Genomic DNA, 20,688 nt, shown 5'->3' with positions numbered 1-20,688 from the left:
CCTGAACTGGGCCAGGGAGGTGGCCGAGCGGAGCTCTATGGGCAGCGTATTCCAGAGGGTCGGGGCGAAGATGGAGTATGACCTCCTTGCTGTGGAGGCTAGTCTAGCCCCTGGAACCCTCAGTAGTTGCTGCCCAGATGTTCTGAGGGTGCGGGGCGGAATGTATGGGGAGAGGCGGTCCTCAAGGTATCCTGGGCCCAAGCCATGTAAGGGCTTTATAGGTTATAACCAACACCTTGTATTGCGCCCGGAAGCGAATGGGCAGCCAATGCAGATCTTTAAGTACAGGTGTAATATGACTGGCCCTGGAAGTACCAGTGACCAGTCTGGCTGCCATATTCTGTACCATCTGTAGCTTCTGGGTATGGTACAAGGGTTGCCCCATGTAGAGCGCCTTGCAGAAATCCAATCTCAAGGTTACCAGAGTATGTACTACCGTTTCAAGGTCCCTCTGGGCCAGGTATGGGCGCAGCTGGCGAATAAGCCGAAGCGGATAACAGGTGCTCTTGACCGTCGCATTCACCTGAGCTGTAAGGTGAAGCGACGAATCGAGAAGCACCCTCAGACTGCGTACAGAGTCCTTCACAGGAAGCGTGACCTCGTTCAGGACAGGTGGAACCACCGCCATTCCTGGACCAGGGGAACCTATCACGAGTACCTCCGTTTTCTCTGGATTCAGACTGAGTCGGTTTTCCCTCATCCAGCCCATTACCGACTCCAGACAGGCCACGAGAGGAGAGACGCCATCCTCAGTCACTGCATCAGTAGGAGACATAGAGAAGACTATTTGGGTGTCATCAGCGTACTGATAACCCCGCGCCCCATGTCTCCGGATTATCTCTCCCAGCGGTTTCATGTAAATGTTAAAAAGCATGGGAGACAGAATGGCTCCTTGAGGGACCCCAGATGCTTGAATAGAAATGTTTTTGCTTGCCAGCAAAAGGGCAGCAGGGACAGGGTCAGCCAAGCCTCCCATGGAAGAGAGTTCCACAGGGTAACAGCAGCCACTGAGATTTGAATCTATGAGCACACCCAAGTTGTGATCCTGAGATTTCAGGGGGAGTGTAACCTTATCCAACACAGGCTGAATCCTCATTTCCTGATCTGGCCTGAAACTAGACTAAAATGGATCTGAATAATCCAATTCATCCAGGAAACCCTGTAGCTGGGAGGCCACCACATGCTAGAAGCTTGCTCAAAAAGGGAATATTGGAGACTGGCTGGTAGTTATCCAGTGTAGTCTGGTTCAGGGAGGTTTTGTTCTGTTTTGTTTTTAGTAGAGGCTTCACCATAGCTTCTTTTAGACAGGATGAAACTCTGCCTTGCTACAATAAGGTATTCACTACTCCTGTTACTGACTCAGCCAGTCCTCCCTCTCTGGCTGCTTTTATAAACCAGGAAGGGCAAGGGCATATCACACATGTAATGGCTCTCATCTCGCCAAGGATCCTGTCCACACCCTCAGGTTACACAAGTTGAAATGTATCCATTCAACTGGGACAAGAAGCCAAGATTACATCCTCTGAACCTGTATGAACTATAACAACCAAGTTGAAGCAGAGCCAAGTGGTTTTATCTGCAAAGTGTTGTGCAAACTCTTCATAGCAGGCTGCTGAGTAGTCTACATGATGCTCATGTGAGGCAGAACATAAGAGACTCCTGATCACTCAAGAAAACTCCACTGGACAACGCTATGCAGGTGCAATGGTGGCAGAGAAGAATGAGTCTTTCCTACCACAACTGCCATGGAATAGGCTTTCCAGTAGGTTGTGACACCACATTAATATCTGTTTGGATGTATTTCTTTAGGGAAATTCAGTGATGGAACCAATTCCTATTTTATCTAAGTACCCAGGATTATGGGATTTTCCCTTCCTCTAGGTCATGAAACTGGGTGTTGTACACCAAAGACATTTCCTTTAAGGAAGATTCAATGGATTCGATCTCACTCAGTCTCGGCCTAAATATGCACATCACAACTGTAACACATTAAATGTTCTACTGAAGTGGCATGGGAATCCTCAAAATTAGAGCCCTACTCCTGTTAAGGCTGTTAGTGTGGGAAATAATAATTTGACATAGAAATTAGGTATCAATCGAGTGATAGGAAAGTTAGTCATAGAAGAGTGATAATCGTGCTGCAAGACAGTGAAGTGTAAATAAGAATAACAGTAGGGAATGTATGGCATACAGCCCTTAGGGGAATCTCTCCTGGGGACTGCAAGGGTCCTAACCAGTTCTCTCCCCAATTCCCTTCATATATCTCTCCCACTCTACCTTAGGGGATGAGTCTATGGTTTGTCATTTAATAATGGCAGAGGAAGACACAGAAAATTATCGCACCGGGGTTAAAACGTTCCCCGGTTCATTCTAACGTGCATGCGCAGGGGCGCGCACGGAGCATGATGGGAACCCGATGGGGCCCAGAATGCTAGTTTACTGCACACAGGAACGCCACCGCTGCCGAGCGTTCCCATTGAGTTCCAGGGGACGCCATTTCTGGGAACTGTTTCAAAGCATCCCCAGAAATGGCGTCCCCTGGAACTCAATGGGAACGCTCGGCATCACGCTCCATGCACGCCCCTGTGCATGCATGTTAGAACGCACCAAGGAATGTTTAAACCCTGGTGCAATAATCTTCACAGTGTTCAGGGGCTAAAATGTCTTTTGCTATTCTACCCTGGTATGCTTTATACTTTCCATCTACAACCATGGAATACAACTTGCTAAATTTCTCCCTCAAGAATATTATTGAGAATGAAACTATAAAGTGGAGTAGTTAGAGGAAATTTTGTATGTACTTGTATGCATTTGTGAGAGAGGAGGAGGCCCTTACACTCCATTCACCACACACTGTACCACAGCAGCAAATGCAAATTTGTGGTTTACAGTGTCAGGCTTCAGCCCTGTTGAGTTGAAAACGGCAATCTGGTAACCCACCACAGGAAGTTGCCTAAGTGGAGAAGAGAAGGAATTTAATACCTAACTCAGAATCCCTAGTGACTTGCATTTTACTTTTCCTGAAGCACATGGTCTGACTTGCTTTCTTGAGTCATCTGAAATTATACAGTTGACTTACCCTGCAGTTCTATCTATGTTTATACAGGGACAAAAACATCCATTGTGTGTGATGGCACATACACTCTTATAAGTGTGCTTGGTATTATAATTTCAGTAGCTTCAGATGCATTTGCACTCTTGGATTGTGGGATAAAATGGTCTGGATTGCAGAGATTGATCTGGAGCAGGGCTCCTAATTGAATAATTCAAACATCCAGTGGAAGTGGAGGATAATGGTAGTGTAGATTCTCTTGGAAGGGAGTCCCTTCTGGCTCAGGGAACAGGGCCAGGCCAGCAATGAACAATGGAAGTCTCCATTCCCCTGTAACATTATGGCCATGTGGAGTATTAAAATATACAAATACTCCTCACCTGCGCAGTTCTGCAGCTCATAATTCAAAAACTTCTAACAGGTTGCACTTTGAAAGATGCATGGGTTTGAGAGTGGGTGGGTTGGCTGGATAAAATTTATGAGAGGGAGAATGTTTCAAGGTATCAGATCCCCTACCCTAAGTCCCAGCGTGATGGGTAAGTGCAGGTTTTCATGAGTGAGTGGAATGAGATACTCCATGGGTTCTTGGGTCAGATAATCTTCCAGGAGGCTTAGACAGAAATGCTATATTTCAGCCAAGTGCCTTTTTAAAAAAATGATGTTTGATATTTGTAGACTGCAAAGCAAGCAGTAACAGTGTCTCTGAGCAAACATAGATTACATGGGAGATCCTCTATGTCAGTAGGAAACTCTCCAGAAAGGAGCCTTCCCTGTTCAAAAAGGAATCGCTCACCTTCAGCAAGCATCCTTTACCTCAGTGACACCACATTTGACACCCAGAAGAGCCCACCAGCTTCTGTGTTCCTGTCAGAGCTGCACACTTCCAAACTGTTTAATGGCTGACAGTACCTATCTGACCGTTCTTTATCACAACTGTAAACTATTGGGAGTGCTCTGGGCACTTCATTTTCATGAAATATGATGCTATGCTATTGTCAAGCCAACAGAAGAGTTGATGACAAATTTCTTTTCAGCTCCAGTTCAGAAGCAGGTTTTGGCATGATGCATGGGGACAGCAACATGTGCAATCATCAGGGGGCTGGTAAAATTGATGAAGATAGTGTATCTGGGAAAGATAAACATGCTGTAGTCAGCACGATTAGGGCGAGGAGGCATCTCTCCAGAGCTTTGGGGTTTAGCAACATCTCAGCATACAGTAGCCGACACCAGCACATGACGTAAAATAGCCAGCTTGCTGTACTCCCATCTTAATCAGGTCACAGATCACTCTCTCTTATTCCACAAAACAGAGAAGATAGGTGCTTTTGATTTCTTGAGGTTAGGAATCTAATGAAGAATAGAGACATATTAATCTAAGCATCCTTTAATTAATTCTATGTGCAACTCAAAATGTTGCCTTCAAAGGCTCCAGTCCAAGATTTAGAATGTGTTTAGACACAAGAGCTTCTTTGCACATCTTGGTTTTTAAGTGCACCCTGTTTTTTTTACACAAACCTCAAAAAAGAAAGTTTGAATGTCTCATATAGATGCCATTTCCAATAAATATTTCACCCAGAAATTTTGTCAGGAAGTTGTGATGAGCAGATGTCTGAGTATACTCTTGGTAACAAAAATGAGTTTGCTGCTATGTATTATGTGTAATAAGTCCCATTTGATCTCAGTGGAATTTAACTTTCAAGTACATAGAAATCACAAACTCTGGGCTCCTGCTTTTATTGTTAACTGCCTTTGAGTAGACGTTGACTCATGGTGACCCTGTAATTGAGACATCTCCAGGACCCCCTGTTTTCAATCACTCTACTCATGTCCTGCTGGCTGAGGCCCATGACCTCTCTCGTTGAATCTATGTTTGTCCATATCCAGCAGTACTGCTGCCATCAGCATAGCCTTTTGCCTCACAAGAGCACACAATCCCACCACTGCAGAAAGACAGTTGTCCCCAGAAATATATTTACCCCAAATGGCTTTACCCTCTCACACACTCAGCCTTTACACATACCTTTAAAACTTTTTCTAAATATTCCAAAATCAGCTGAAAATAGTCCAAAATCCAAAAGTGAGATGGCATCAGTTGTGATTATGTTGGATCTGCTGGGACGTTTTACTGCAAGGGTGCAAAATGGCACATGGCCCCCTACTCAATTGCCTATTCCATTGTCAGAGAAGACTCCCCCCAAATATTTAACGTTAATAGCCCTTAAGGCTTATTAGCCTACTAATTTACCTAACAGCACTTTAAAGTAGGCCTCAGGCCATGTGCTGGGAAAAATAGTTGGCTAGTTTCCAGCTCATCCACTTCTCTCTCTCAAAATGAAGAAGCACAGAGCTAGAAGAGACCACAGGAGGCCACCTTGTCTAACTGCCCTCAAGTCATAACAGTAGGTACAGATATTTGTTCCATTTGTATTTCCTCATATGGAATCTGTCTGGGACATTCCCTCACTATCTTCTTGTAGCAGAAGTAGGCAGACGGAGGCCTACTTTCTACTTGCCCAAAAGGTTTTAACATTATACAGCAACAACACACTCTGGGCATTTGAAATTACCCCATCTGCCTTAATAATAAAACACAAGCTGTTATGGAGCACTTTACCCCTTCCAAATTTCAATTGACCATTAAATAGCAAAGTGTTACAATCCCCAGCAGATCTTGAGAAAGAACTTACATCAAAAATCATCAGGGGTGTTGAGCAGGTTACCAGCAACCCACTGCATCAATGACTATCTAATGGCCCTATCCAGAGCACAACACATGATTCAGAGAGATTCTTTCCATCACCATTATTTAATTGGTGTGAATGTAGTGGGCATAGTAAGGAACAATTTAGGCATGGGGGTGGGGGCAAGCCTTGTTGCCGCACTTGTTTCGGGCACGTAGAAAGACTGGTTGATGTTCATTAGCCTCTGTCTGCCTACTCCTGCTACAGGATATTGAGGAATACTGAAGTAGCCCCATGAGATAGGGGTTTGCATTATATATAAAGTATACTTACTAAAAAATAGTAAGGTTTGTATTATATACACACTCACCTCTCTGTTTTTGTGGACTTGGAGTCTGTGTCCCTTGCCCATTCACAGGTGGCAAATGTAGGGAGATGAAATGGGGTGCGTGCCCATGCGTGGCCCCATGCATGTGCCACGGGGGTGTGCCCCCATTATTTTCAGTGGGACTCAGATATTTACGAGTCACCATTTTTGTGGGGGGATCCAGAACAGAATTGGGAAGGACTACCTGGACAAACTTTTGTCAGAAATCCTATAAATGAGGTGGACAACTTTGGCTGTGATTCTATGGTCCCTGTGAGGGTGTCCTAGGTGCTGTGGGGTTGGGTTTTGTTTCCTCTGATCCTAGAATAGCAAGCAAGTCTGCTTTCTCTGGCGAGGAATCCCTTTCAGGTACACCTTTCCAGTTCTTGGAGAAACATCTCTTTAACTGTACAGAATTGGAGCCCATCTTTGGTAGCAAGGCCAGATTAAGGTGATTTGTACCCTGGAAGAGGTTCAAAATAACTCCTTTTCTACATGTGGAAGAGCTATTCTAGGAGTAGTAAAATAGAAATTACCGGTAAGCAAACCAACAAATAAAGTGCAAAGCAGCACATAAAGCTAAACACGCTAACACATTACCAGCCTGCATCTTCAGTGCAAGATTAGCAATCTCATCCCATGCATTTTTAATGAATTACTCAAATAACACACATATTGGTGCTAATAGAGACACCAAGAGATTCAGAAAGTAACTGGGAGAGATGGTAAACCTTTGTCCTTCAGTACTGGGCCCAAACAGGATCAATTGCTCCAACTGGAGGATTGGTAATTTTACCCTGATTGATAGAAGCCAAAGGGGCATGAAGCCAGAATCCACAGCTTCTTCTATGCCTCCCACATGCCCAAAAAGTGGGGTGAGGGATATCCAAACTGGAAAGCATATAGAATGTCTGGAAGGGAAAAAGTTAAGTGCAGGGGGATGAAGAAAAGAAAGGGAAAAGTGTGGGAGTTCTGCCCCCCACACTGCCAATATAAACCTGGTAGAGCCCTGAATTCTTTAAAAGTTCTGATGCAGAAGTCACTTGTCCTAGCAAATAGGACTGCTTGAAAAAAATTATTTAAACTCCTCCACTTTCAAATGCATGTTTATCTATTTGTTGTTCTTCCTGTATTTATTGCTCTTTCACTTGGCTTACTTTTTGAATCAATAAAAGACAGTAGATTTATATGGGAGATCATTGATCAAATAATAAAATAAAACAGCTGATATGGTAATGGCTGATATGTCCTTAATATGAGGGTAAGGAACTGACAGTCTGAGGATAGTTTCAAGTGACTGATCTTTGGATAGGGCTTATCTTCTCCTACCAATGTGTTTCTGCCTGGGAGGTCCTCTCCAACTCATCCGATGCTCTATCATCATTGTCTTGTGGTGGCTCTTTTCTTTTCTTACACTAGCAACTGTTGTGTAAACTATGGTTGGCAGAGGAGTTCAAGCAAAACCCATCCATCTGAACTGTATCTTTACAGGAACATCTGACGGACTTGAAAGAGGAGCTGGATAAAGATGAATGCAAGCAAGAGCCGGAAGTTATTTATGAGACCAACTGTCACTGGGAAGGGTGTACAAAGGAGTATGATACACAGGAGCAGCTCGTCCATGTAAGTGAAGTCAGAAAAGAGAGCCAAGTCTTATATTGTGGGGTTTGTCCTCTCTTCATATCATGGTGCTGTGTAGCCAGAATTAAAAATATGAATCACTAAAAAGTAACTGTTCCATATGAAAAGCTTGTGACAATGAGGTCAAATTCCAGGATGAACTGAGAACTGAATTAAGAAAGAGAAACTCTGATAATCATAAACAGCTCACTAGAATATGTTTGTTGGCCTTGGATTGTATCTTACACAAAGACTGGGATGTACATGAATTTTATTGGAAACAGAGTGTCAGACTTAATCTTCTCCTAGAATGTTAGTGATGAAACCTTAGCTCTGTGTGAACAGTCATATCTGAAAAGGAAAACAGGTGTAGCTCCACCATGATCTTATTTACAGAGATTCAGACCTTCCTACCTACACTCTGGCTTCCACAGTAAGAGTCTCTGTGTTGCCCCCAGTAAGTCATCTTTGCAGGCTCTAAACCAGCTGAGCCTCTTCTAAATCTTATTGGTCACAATGACGGCTTTTGTGGACTCATATTTTCCACATGGCAGACTTTACAAATCAATTTATATTGCAATCACTTCCCTAAAGTGAGCTGCTCATCTGATATGACCTCCGTGTGGTGGAGCTGACTCAAATCGTCTCATCACAAATCCCCTTGATGAGTCCCTCTGACAAACGCCTACTTCCCAAAGGCTGCTGCTATTCTGAGTAGTGTAATGTTGCTGCTCTGTGAATGCTGTCCATGGGTGTGTGTGACAATCCCTTAAAAAGCATGGAAGGAAAGAAGGAAAAATAGTGTTTAACAGACGGTTTCTGCTGGCTTCCATAGTAGTCAGAAGGAAAAATTGTGGAAGACCACATTTATGCTACACACACTCACACACACACACACACACACACACACATATACACATATATATTTATGCAGATGTATGCTACAGACAGATGCAACTTTTGCGCTAACTGAAATATGCCAACAAATATGGAAAACAAAGCAGTGGCAAACAGACTGGAAATGCTCGATATACTGTATATACTCATGTATAAGTCTAGAAATTTTAGTCAAAAAATTGACCCCAAAAAACCAGAGTTGACTTATCCATAGGTCAATGTTAGTACCATACTTTAATTCTTATTTTTAAAAAGGAACCATCCCCTGGTGAATCTGTCCTGGAAGCACTGACACACCTCTATTCTCTCATTCATTCATCCTTTAGTGTGAGCACAAACAGCTATGCCTGATGGAATTTTCTTAGTTCTTTGGCACTGTTTTCATTTGATCAATCCTTTAGATCCTTTGTTACGTGGCCCTAAATTTTACCCTCAACTTATCCATGGGTCATATCAAAATTCTTAGTTTTGGCTCCAAAACCTGCCCCCAACTTATATATGAAGTTGACTTATAGTTGAGTATATATGGTACATACCAATCCACAAGAAAGGAGATACAAAAGACTGCAGCAACTATAGGACCATAGCACTAATCTCACACGCAAACAAAATGAAGCTGAGCAGCAGCAGCAAAATGAATTCTGCAGCAGAGATTCCAACATAAATACACGGAGAGAGAAATTTCAGGGGTGCAAGCAGGATTCAGAAAAGGAAGGGGCACCAGGGACCATATTGCAAACAGTTGATGGCTAATGGAGCGCACCAAAGAATTCTTTATGCTGAACATAAAGAAAATAAAAATAATGACCACAGCAGAAAAACACAAATTCAATCTAGACAACGAGGAAATTGAAATATTTAAAGAATTCCCATATCTAGGATCAAACATGGACCAGAATGGAGACTGCAGTCAAGAAATAAGAAAAAGACTAGGAATGGGAAGGGCAGCTATGAAAGATCTGGAAAAAGATACTGAAGAGCAAAAACATACAACTGAGCACTATCCATCCCTTTATACTTCTTCTTCTATCCATCCCTTTATACAAACACATAGATCATGACTTCCTACTTGCCTTTACTTTGACTGTTTCTAATTGGATTCTCACCTCCTTATATTCATAGTTCAGTGGTACTCCAAACCCATATTACTAACTCAAAAATTCCCTAGACTTCTAATCTATCCTGTCTATAGACTTTCAACTAGACTCCTCTTTAAGCCTTAGCCCCTCTTTATGGACTGGTCAGGTATGAGTATCTCTCTATCAATTAGCCTGCTCTTTAATGTATTCTTTTATCGGTCTTTTAGACCTATTACTGCTAAAGGACCCCATTTTTTTCTCAAAATAATCTATTACTGGCTTCCAGTTGATGTTCCTCTTATTATTTAGTTCATTTTTTAGTCTATTAGTAAGTTTAGAAGATAGGAATTCTTGAAGATGTCTCATCCACAGGGTCTCCATGAGTCAGAACTGACTCAAGGGCAACTCACGGCAACAACAACTGGGGCTCTGCTCAAACCACTTTACCATTTTTATCCAAATTAAAGAAATGATAGTTGTGGTAACCCACACCTTTCCCTGATTAAATGAAGTGGTTTGCTAAAACCCAAAAAGTAAGGTAAGCTGTTGGCACTTGTGAGGAGAGACCAGACTGAAGGAAATTTGTAAGCACAAGATTACAATAATTAGTTTTGGTTCCATCTCAAGTTGATATTTAGCATAGTGATATTTTTAAAATAATTATTTTCAAAGGCTTTTCCATTCCCCCCCCCAAAAAAAACCAAACAAATCTAAAATTGTTTACTTTTTCATTGGGTCCCACATTGAGAGAAAGGTAGGGTACAAAATAGACAGACAGATAGCATTACTTTGAAAAAGGAAGTCTTAAAGCTACCAACCAACAGCCTATGGTACAGAAGATACTCTCCTCCCACCCAGCTTACCATCACAACAGACCACAAGGCAGCACTTCAACTGTAAAATATTCCTGTTCTACAATTTAGTGAGTACAAATATTTCACTGAAATGTTACCGTTACATCAAAAAGGAATGACTATTTCCATTAAGTTACAACTGTAATGTAACAGTTTTGGAGAAAGGAAATCATTACAACTACCTAATTGTAATTACTCATTTCTATACTCTAACTCCATTATAGTTTTATATTACAACTTAAAGGACCAATATATTTTACCTCAAGAGGTTTTTGAGAGGAAAAGATGCAGTACTCTTTTATCTGTCTAAACCTCTTTGAGGAAGAAGAAAATTAAAGCCACCCCAGAGGAGCTCAGTGAGACATAAGAGAAGGGTGAATAAGTGATTTTAGTCCAAAACCAATGGAAACATAAGTAGGAGACCTTTAAACAGCTGGTAATGTTTGTTAGAAGCTATTAGGCAAAATGTGCAATGCAGTATTGAGAAAGATGTACACAAGGTAGAATGCCATCGCTCATTATATATACAGTTTTTGAATGAGGTTTGCTTTCTCCAGAACATTGCTTCTAAACAGTAGTCAAATCCTTCATCTCAGTGGTATACAGAATTGCAATCCACATGTTAAACCTCACTGTTGAATGGAAAGGAAATTCAGAAATGAAGAAGCCTTCCAGGTATTAAATTTTAAGGCTTTCCATTGGATCTGTAGGGGAGGAAGACTTTATCTTTAGTAATTAGAGGAAAAGACAACCCCAGGAGTATTACAATACATGAGCAGTACTGTTACCAGACTTCTTAAAAGTCATATGTTTGATCATCCCTCAGCCTGTAAAATAGAAACTGAAGACCCAAGTTCTGTAGCAACGGAAGCCTTTTATGAGGTGGCATAATCAATAGTATATGGAGCTGGGCAAGGGTTCTTTTCTTCAGACTTTTAAAATGTTATTTTTTGCTACAGACCATAGATCAGAGCTGAGCAAAGTGAAGTCTTCTAGTATTTGTTGCACTATAGCTTCCTCTGTGTTTCATCAACTAGGCCTCATGAAAGTTACTACCAATATCTGGAGGGCTGTACTTGGCTCACTCCACCAATGATGGAAGCTCCAAAGCAGGTGTTCAACTCACTTCAACAGGTTGCCTGGGCTATGGAGTGGGATATCATTGATTTTTTTAATTATTTATTGATTTCCTGTTTTTCCTCCCTCAGTCATGGGACTCAAGATGGCTAAGAATAAATACTGGGTGCTTTCAGTTTTACCAGTTTTATATTTCATTTTGCTCATGAGTCTCTTGTCAAAAAGATCAATGAAGCTTAGTTTTTCTGAGAGAGGAATGCTGAGTCTCAGCCTTCTGCTCCCCACCCCTAGCTATTAAAGGCACTGTTGTGTAGTGGTTAAACCGTAGGATTAAGAGGGGAAGATCTGTTTTTAAATTTCCAACTCATCTGGAAAGCTCATGAGGTGAACTTGGACCAGTTACTAACTCTGAGTCTATCCTATCTCACAAGGTTGTTGTGAAGATTAAAATAGTAGGAGAGTGATGTGCAATATGAGGGTTTGCCATGGAAAGTGGGGAAAATTGTCATTTAAATCTGGTTCCTTCTGAGACAAAATCACTTTCCAAGTCCAAATCTTCTCAAGGCAATTTGCAAGATAAAACTGTAAAGCAATAAAACAAAATGGATCAAAAAATAAAACAACAGCATACAACATCTAATGTATTAACAATTTTTAAAAATATTGTTTTTATTATAAAATAAATACAGATGCTTTAGTCATTCAATATCAAACTAGTACATCTATATTTAGGTAGCAGTATTGAAGGAGACAGCTTGTTATTCTGTTTCAGCATAAAAAGATATAAGGGAATGCTGCCATGGCAGAATCCTATGGAATCATGGGGTTTGTACTTTGTCATAAGCACCACAACTGACTGAGAATTATAAGTACACTCCCTAAACTGCAGTTCCCAGGATTTCATAGGCTATTGCAATGGCAAATCAAGTGAAATTATAATGCTATATCTGTGCGGTGTGTAAAGACCTTAACAGAGAAAAAAGAAATTTCTAGTATATGGGCTTTCATGGACTCTGGTCCACTTGCATCTCACAAAGTAAATTTACAGCGCTTTATAAATAAAGGATAATAATAATAATAATAATAATAATAATAATAATAATAATGTGAAATACAGTTGCAGGAGATGAAATGGATGGGAAATTTCTCTTTTTTTTCAGTTAGTCTCAAATATGCAACAAGTTTCCTTTGCATCTTTTCATCCATATTTAAGGTCTGTTTAAAGAAAAAAAAACATTAAAAAACCAGGGAGGGCACCATATGCAGCAATACTTCAGTGAATTTTATTGGAGGGAATAGCTAACACATGTTGCTGACTTTTTATGTAACAACCTGTCTCATTTATTATTATATATTTGTTTAAAGAATTTATATATCACCTCCCAGCCCACCAGAGTCCCCAGGGTGGTGCACAACAGGTAAAAACATTTAAAACAATATAAAGATAAAAACTTTAAAAACAAATGAAAATATTATTTAAGAACTATTTTTAAAAATAACCTAAAATAATCCTTAAAATAATTTATGGTTTATTCTTCTCATCTGGCTTCGTCTCTTCTTGTTTTCCAGCACATCAACAATGACCATATTCATGGGGAAAAGAAGGAGTTTGTCTGCCGCTGGCAAGAGTGTACCCGGGAGCAGAAACCATTCAAAGCACAGTACATGCTAGTGGTACATATGCGGAGGCACACTGGAGAAAAGCCACACAAATGCACGGTAAGTCAACAAGGACATAAACCCACACAAGTTGGTATGTCAGAATGTGTTGGGCAGAGTCTTATAATCTCCATCTAAGCACACAACAAAACTCAGTGTGAGAATCTTAATACCTGGAATCCATTCACAGTAAAAGTTATAATGCTATGATTCCATTTTAGCTGTCATGGCTGCCTCCTATGGAATCTTGGGGTTTGTAATTTGTGAAGTATTAGAGTTCTATGGCTGAGAATTTTAAAGGCCCCTCCTTCATCTGCCAATCCCAGGATTCCATAGGAGAGAACCATGGCAGTTCAAGTGGAAGCATACTACCATAAACCACTAGATCCATCCTTCATAAACTGGGTAAAATCATGAGAGTAGGAAACTGGCATGATATGCTCATCCTTGTTATTGTTGTCATTTCCAACTTCTTATAACAGGACCCTATCCTGGGATTTTCTTGGTCAGATTTGTTCAGAGCCTTTGCCTTCTTCTGAAGCTGAGAGTGTGTGACTTTCCTAAGGCCATCCGGTGGGTTTCCATGGTTGAACAGGGATTCAAACCTGGTCTCCAGAGTCATAGTCCAATATTCAAACCACTACACCACACTTGCTCATCCTACCCCTGCTTTTACCAGTATCTTTACATAGAATGGAGAGTCCTATGCATGTTTGCCAGAATTACATATTATTTTTCCTTCCTTATGGAACTTCTCTCTCTCTCTCTCTCTCTCTCTCTGTGTGTGTGTGTGTGTGTGTGTGTAGATCAGGGCTTGAGAAAGTAACCTATTTGGAATTTCTCAGGGTATCCCTGGTGGAATGGCTACTGCCTATATTGGCTGGGAGGCCCCATTGTCAAAGGTGCAGGGAATCCCACTCCAAGTTTTAGTTCAAACTATCCAATGTGCTGAAGCTATCCAAGATGCTGAACCTGTGTTGCGTGGTAGGATTCAATGCACTGAGCAGCTTTTTTAAAGAATGAAATAAAATCCAGAGAGGATTCACTGCCCAGCTGACATGGGAGTCACCAGCTACCACTGTTATCTTGTGAGCCCCCCTGCCATGGTTCCATTCTGTGAAATCTTCTGATTTGCAGTTTAGGGAGGAGCATTTAGATCTTAGGGCTGAAACAGATGGCCTGAAAGTCTTGACACCACCCCCTTTGAAAGCCAGGTTGGGGCCACAGCAACCGCACACCCCAGCCCGGCTTTTTTCCAGCACAAAAAAACCCAGCAAAACGCCGCTCCTTTTTCGGCTGGCAAAAAGCTGTTTTTCCACTACCGCTGCAGCTTTGCGATGTTCCTGCAGCAGTGTTTAAATGCACGCCACCAGAGCACTGCAAAGCTGCCCGCCATGTAGTCAGGCAGGTGGTGAGACACTGGCTTGAGGGTGGCATCAGAGCATGCGGCGTCTAAATGACACACTCTGATACCGGCCGCAAGCTGGTGCAAAAGGGTAGACTGCTTCACCCCTTAGTCAGATTGCTCCACTGCCTTACCAAAGTACAGACCCTCCAGGATTCCATAAGATGCAGCCATGGCAGTTATGGTGGTGCTATAATTGTGTAACAATTGTGTGAGAGATCCCTAGGTGACCATGGGCAAATCTCAGCCTAGACTAAGGCAACAGCAAATCTCCTCAGAATCAATCATGCCAAAAGAAGCCTATGAAGAGCACCATAAGTAAATTTTACCAGAGTAAATTTGAAGTCATATAACAACAATAAATAATGTTCTCTGCACTTCATGTACATGCTGACAGAAATACTGGTGCAATAGTGGTGCCTCCATGATGATCACATCTGCTATGTATAGAATCATAGTATAATAGAGTTGGAAGAGTCGTTCCTCATAGGGCATGATTGCCAGGCCCTTCACCATTTTAGTCATCCTCCTTTGGACACGCTCCAGTTGCTCAACATCCTTTTAAAATTGTGGTGCCCAGAACTGGACACAATATTCCAAGTGGGGCTTGACCAGAACAGAATAGAGTGGCACTATTACTTCCCTTGATCTAGACACTATACTTCCATTGATGTAAACCATTAGGACACCTATAGATTTGGGGAAGGGAAGACTTTGGCCCTCCTGATGTTGTGAACTCCAACTCCCACAATCTCTCACCATTGACCATTTTGGGTGGAGCTTATAGGAGTTGTGAGCCAAAACAGCCAGAGGATTGTACCTCTGCCGAAAAGAGTAGGCTGGGCTTAAACAGGCAGGCACCTGTTTTGAATCAGCTATCCAGATTATGAACAGCATTTTTCTTTTAAAAAAATCCCCCAAATGCTCATGAAAGCCAAGATCTGCCCAGAATTTATGCTCCTTAACAAGGTGGAGATTAAAACCAGATGAGATGGAAAAATGCCTCCAGCTGATTAACACTCCAGTTTTGTTTTCTTTTAGTTTGAAGGTTGCTCCAAAGCCTATTCACGGCTAGAAAACTTAAAGACACACCTGAGGTCTCATACTGGAGAAAAACCTTATGTCTGTGAACATGAAGGCTGCAATAAAGCTTTTTCCAATGCTTCTGACCGAGCAAAACACCAGAACAGGACACATTCCAACGAGGTAGGTGATTTTTTTTAACCGCAAACTAAATAGGATTTTTTTAAATGCAGCTAATAATATATAGTTTACACACAGGGCTTGTTTTTTATAATATATATATATATATATATATATATATATATATATATATGCATGCTTTAATGGCAAAAGTAACATTTGCTTGTTGAAAAGAGAAAACATTCTAGTTTTTACATTTAAGAATGTAAGCCACAAAACAGCAGAGCAATCCTAGTTGCAATCCTTGGGCCTGAACCCTGTGGCCTGATCTATCCAAAAGTCCTCCTGGTCCAAAATAGTTTTCTATTTTTTTATCAAGAAGGAATGAGATCTATGGAACTGATATGTAGGCAGTGGGTCTGAATGGGTCCATGAGGACTTAGTGCAAGACAATGTTTTGTTATGTCCTGCTAATGAATACTGTTATTAGTAGCTGGGGGAAGACAGGAAATTACCTTTATTGGAAGGCATGTGATGGTCTGCTGAAAATGGTTAATGCCCAGGTTGAAATTTATATTACCACTAATTAAACAAGCAGCAGGAAAAGAGGGAAATGTTCAAAAGTTCTCGAAAACAGCTGTGACCAGTCAGAGTGTAGCCCCTGGCCTCATTTATAATGATTAATATAAATCACGTATGAGCAAGTAGAAGGCTAGGAGTATAGCCCCTTTAAAGCAACAGTTTCAGATCCACCTGTTTTGGGTGGCATCATGAAGGGACATTGCACTAGTATGCCTCCTTGTCTCATTTGAATCCTCTTTGCCACCTGATGAATTCCTTTTGCACTAGCGAGCCATTTAAAAAAAAAATAGCACAGTGTTTTGTTACCAGGAGGCTCTGAAGACAAGATGGTATTCACTTTTTTGGTGAAAGATTTTGAGTGCAAAGCACTGCAGGAAACACATTATATAAATAAACTGACTCTTAACTATGGCTGCTTGGACAGTGTGTCAGGGCCAGCCCAAGTGTTACAACGAAGATAGAAAATTTCTTTCAACATGAGGGCCAAATATAATCTCGGAGAAGTTCTTTGAAGCCATATTACAGTAGTAGCCAAGACCAAGGGGTATAATCAAAACCAATATCTGAATAATTTAGATTAAATGTCTTACTGTCAATAGTTATGCCTTAAGAAAGGGGTGGGACAGTATAAACATTGGGAAGCTACCAAACAATGGTTTTATGAGGAAGGGGACATGGTCATCTGTAGAGGCACATATGGCTGGATTAGGATTCAAGGAAGGCTGGAGTAAGCCCTAATACCTGAGGTTTTCCATTCCTGCAGAAGAAAAAGTGAGGTGACAGATGTTGTGGGGAGGGAAAGATGATAAAGTGTTGGAGGATAGAACTATTTGCTACACAGCTTATCCTGTAGCTCCAAAGGTAGGGGAAGAATCGTGTGGTCCATGGGCTTTATGTTGCCTAGGGGGTTTGGTGCGTCTTTTGACAGCAATAGGAAAAGGCTGCTTCATGGACTTTCCCAAAATTGAAATGTTGGGCCTAAAAACATGTGGACCTAATCCATAAAGGTTTGGTAATTTTATGAAAAGCTCAGAGGTAGACCTCAGAATTCACAAAGCTGATCCTAGTGACCATGTTCAAGAAGAGTTTCTTCCTGACATTTCACCAGCATCTGTGGCTGGCATCCTCAGAGAATGCTTGCCTGGAAAAAGTTGTGTGTGTGTGCGCACACACACACACACACACACACTGTGTGAGCCTGGGAATGCAGGAGTGATTTGCATGTGTATTGTTCTGTTGTTGATTGCATGCCTCAAGCTGGGAGGCTAATGCAAAAGACACTAATCCTCTTTTGCATTAGCCTCCCAGCCTGAGGCCTGCCATCAGCAGCAGAACAATACACATGCAAATCAACTCCTGCAATTCCCAGGCTCACAAAGTAGTAGGTAGGTGTATGTGTGTGTATCACACACACACACACACACACACACACACAACTTTTTCCAAGCAAGCATTCTCTGAAGATGCCAGCCACAGATGCTGGCGAAACATCAGGAAGAAACTCTTCTAGAACATGGCCACATACCCCAAAAAACCCACAAAAAACTATGGATGCCAGCCATGAAAGCCTTCGACTTCACACTGATCCTAGTGAATTGGGAGCATGAGTGATAAGTGGAATCCTCTATGTACTTTCAAAAATGACCAATCCAGACAGTCCTTCAGGTTTTGGGCAGAAGCATCTTCTACTCAAATTCAAGGATGCATACCTCCATTCAAAACATCAATTTCCCATTTTATATTTTGATCCATTTTACCCTGCTCCTATCCATCAACTAGCTATGAAAGTGACACTTTGGAATGAATATGAGACAATTTTATTGCATTTCAAACCATTCCCATTCCCTGTTCTAGTCAAATTGTGCCCTGATCCACCCGTTTTACAAGGATGAGCTGAGGATCTGATGAATGGGAATTGTTCTGAATATGTACCATGTCAATCTGAACTGGGCAAAAAGATACGTAAAAACATAAATGTTCACTTTTTGCTCAAACTGGGGAAAAAGTGTACCTGCTTATTATTTGAATGGTGTCTTTCGAAGGCCTCCATGGAAAAGTACTTGAAAAAGCTGTTAGCCTCAAATGGCCCTTTTAATGAATCCAGCCCTTCAGAGATGGTACTCGGACTGCCCTATTCTAACCACATGTTGTGCAAATGCACTTTGGATTAAGGGATGAATAAATGGCATAGGTGGGGAAACAGAAGGACAGTGAGGGAATACCTTCCTGTTTTCTTGCTTCTGTTTCCAGCTGACTAGTGCTTATTTGTGTTGTGGTTATCAGTGACTCAGACTTTCAAGTGTCATGGTGCTATCATCTTCCAAAGCACTGCATGCCTGTGGATTTCACTCTACAGCATAAGAGCTACCCAGTTGACAGGTGAGGGGGATGTAGGGGTGATGTGATGGATTGTAAATTTAGTTTGAGCTGTGTGTTTCTGGATTTCTGTAAAAGAGGATGCTTCTCTCCTTCCTGGCACCTCCCTCCCCCACTTCCCATATTTTAACAGAAAGGTTGCCTTGAAGAGATTCCCTGCACATCCTAGCCACATCCTATGCTAATCCTGTTAACATTCCTGCGGTAACTGGAACAAATGCAAATCAAGCAAAAATACTTTTCGTCAAGGTGTTGGAGTATTTGGGGGGTAGGGATCCTATGACAGTTTGCAAGGATATGAGTTTTGACTCAGACTTTGCAAATTTATGGTGAAAAATATTAATGTATTCTTCCTGACTGGCAATGCAGGATGTATCCATTCCAAGCAATTCAAAGGAGGGGGCAAAATCTGAAAAAGACTCAAAGCATTTAGATATTTCAATTGTCCTTTTTCAATTGTTTTCAGTAGTTCATAACAGTGAGTAATGTATATATTCATGTATAAGTCCAGAAATATTAATCAAAAAATTGTCCAAAAAATCCTAGGTTGCTTTATCCACAAGTCAATGTAAGTACTGTACTTGGTTTTCTTTTGTTTGTTTGTTTGTTTTTTAAAAAGGAACCATCCTCTTCTCTGAGTTAAGCAGTGAAAGGCTGGAGCCTGTCCTTGGAGCACCTAAATGTTTTGCCAGCTTGTTCATTTACTTTGGTCCCATACAGACAGGCCAAAATAAAGCTGCTTTGGGTCACTTTGGAGGTATGCTGTTTCAATGATGCATGCGTTCTAAGAGTCCAGAAGCTGTGCCAAATCTGTGCTCTAGTCCTTAGGACTGGAGCATGGCTTTGGCGTGGCTTCCAGCCTCTTAGGGCACATATATCATTGAAACAGCATACCTCCAAAGTGACTCGAAGCAGCTTTATTTTGGCCAGTCTGTAAGGGGCCTTACTTATTTATTTTAATATCCATCTTTTCTCCCAACAGGAGAGCCGGTGCAGCAGATTACAAAAAAAAATACTAAAAAAACCCCAATCATAACAGTAAAACAACATCAGACAGTTAAATAAACAGTTAAATGAACCATCCTAACAAGATAGTTGAATAGTTTAAAAGCATTTGTTTTGTTTAACAAACTTAGTTAATTAATTAATTAATTAGTGAATTGGTATTTTTATTTATTTTTTTTATTTGTTTGCTTATTGGTTGTATTTATGTTCTACTATGGGGTCCAGGCTTGAATTTTCCAGTGCTAGCATGGAATATGTTTGCCTCCAATTCTGCAAAATAGGCTGCCATTCAAATAAAAATGTCAGCCAAAATGTGAGTGAAATATTTGCTTCAGGTGTGTAACTTGAGATTTCCTCCCCTTGGCAGAAACCCTACATCTGTAAAATTCCCGGCTGCACAAAGAGATATACAGACCCCAGTTCCCTCAGGAAACACGTGAAGACTGTGCACGGGCCTGAAGCTCACGTCACCAAGAAGCAACGCAATGATGTTCACTTGAGACCACCTGCTCTTAAGGAAAACAGTGACAATGAAGCAAGTGCCAAGCAAAGCAGCAAGGGTGCTGAAGAGCATGTTGAGGCAAACAGCACCGCCAGAGGCACGGAAGACTGTTTACAAGTCAAAACTATCAAGACAGAGAATTCTGTGGTAAGAGAGGCATTTATCTGAAATGTGAATGATGCCATTTGTATTTGTCAAGTGGCAAATGAAAAGTGATTAGCCTTCTCCTGACCCCAATACAGACAGCCCGCTTCAAATCTCCCAGATCAGAATTCATCAAAGCCCACCTAGAATCCTATGCAAACTTCCTTTTGCATGTTAAATGTAAGGCTTCAGGTACACTTAGACATAGCTAGGGAACTGAGTAAAAAATCCAGGGCAAAGAAATC

At 41.3% G+C, this 20,688-nt stretch overlaps 1 protein-coding gene across 2 annotated transcripts in view; it reads left to right on the top strand.

Annotated features, from left to right (window-relative positions):
• GLI2 (GLI family zinc finger 2) overlaps positions 1 to 20,688 on the top strand; it is a 324,723-nt gene that overhangs the window by 289,546 nt on the left and 14,489 nt on the right. For both annotated transcript variants that reach the window (XM_042445196.1, XM_042445197.1), the window contains 4 exons: positions 7,592 to 7,723; positions 13,197 to 13,346; positions 15,733 to 15,897; positions 20,165 to 20,446. In XM_042445196.1, the coding sequence (XP_042301130.1) occupies positions 7,592 to 7,723; positions 13,197 to 13,346; positions 15,733 to 15,897; positions 20,165 to 20,446 (729 nt within the window). The remainder of the gene's footprint in view (positions 1 to 7,591; positions 7,724 to 13,196; positions 13,347 to 15,732; positions 15,898 to 20,164; positions 20,447 to 20,688) is intronic.

Source organism: Sceloporus undulatus, chromosome 1, assembly GCF_019175285.1.
Source record: "Sceloporus undulatus isolate JIND9_A2432 ecotype Alabama chromosome 1, SceUnd_v1.1, whole genome shotgun sequence".
Lineage (NCBI taxonomy): Eukaryota > Metazoa > Chordata > Lepidosauria > Squamata > Phrynosomatidae > Sceloporus > Sceloporus undulatus.
The sequence above is the reverse complement of the archived record's forward strand: the minus strand, read 5'-3'. Positions and strand labels throughout refer to the sequence as shown.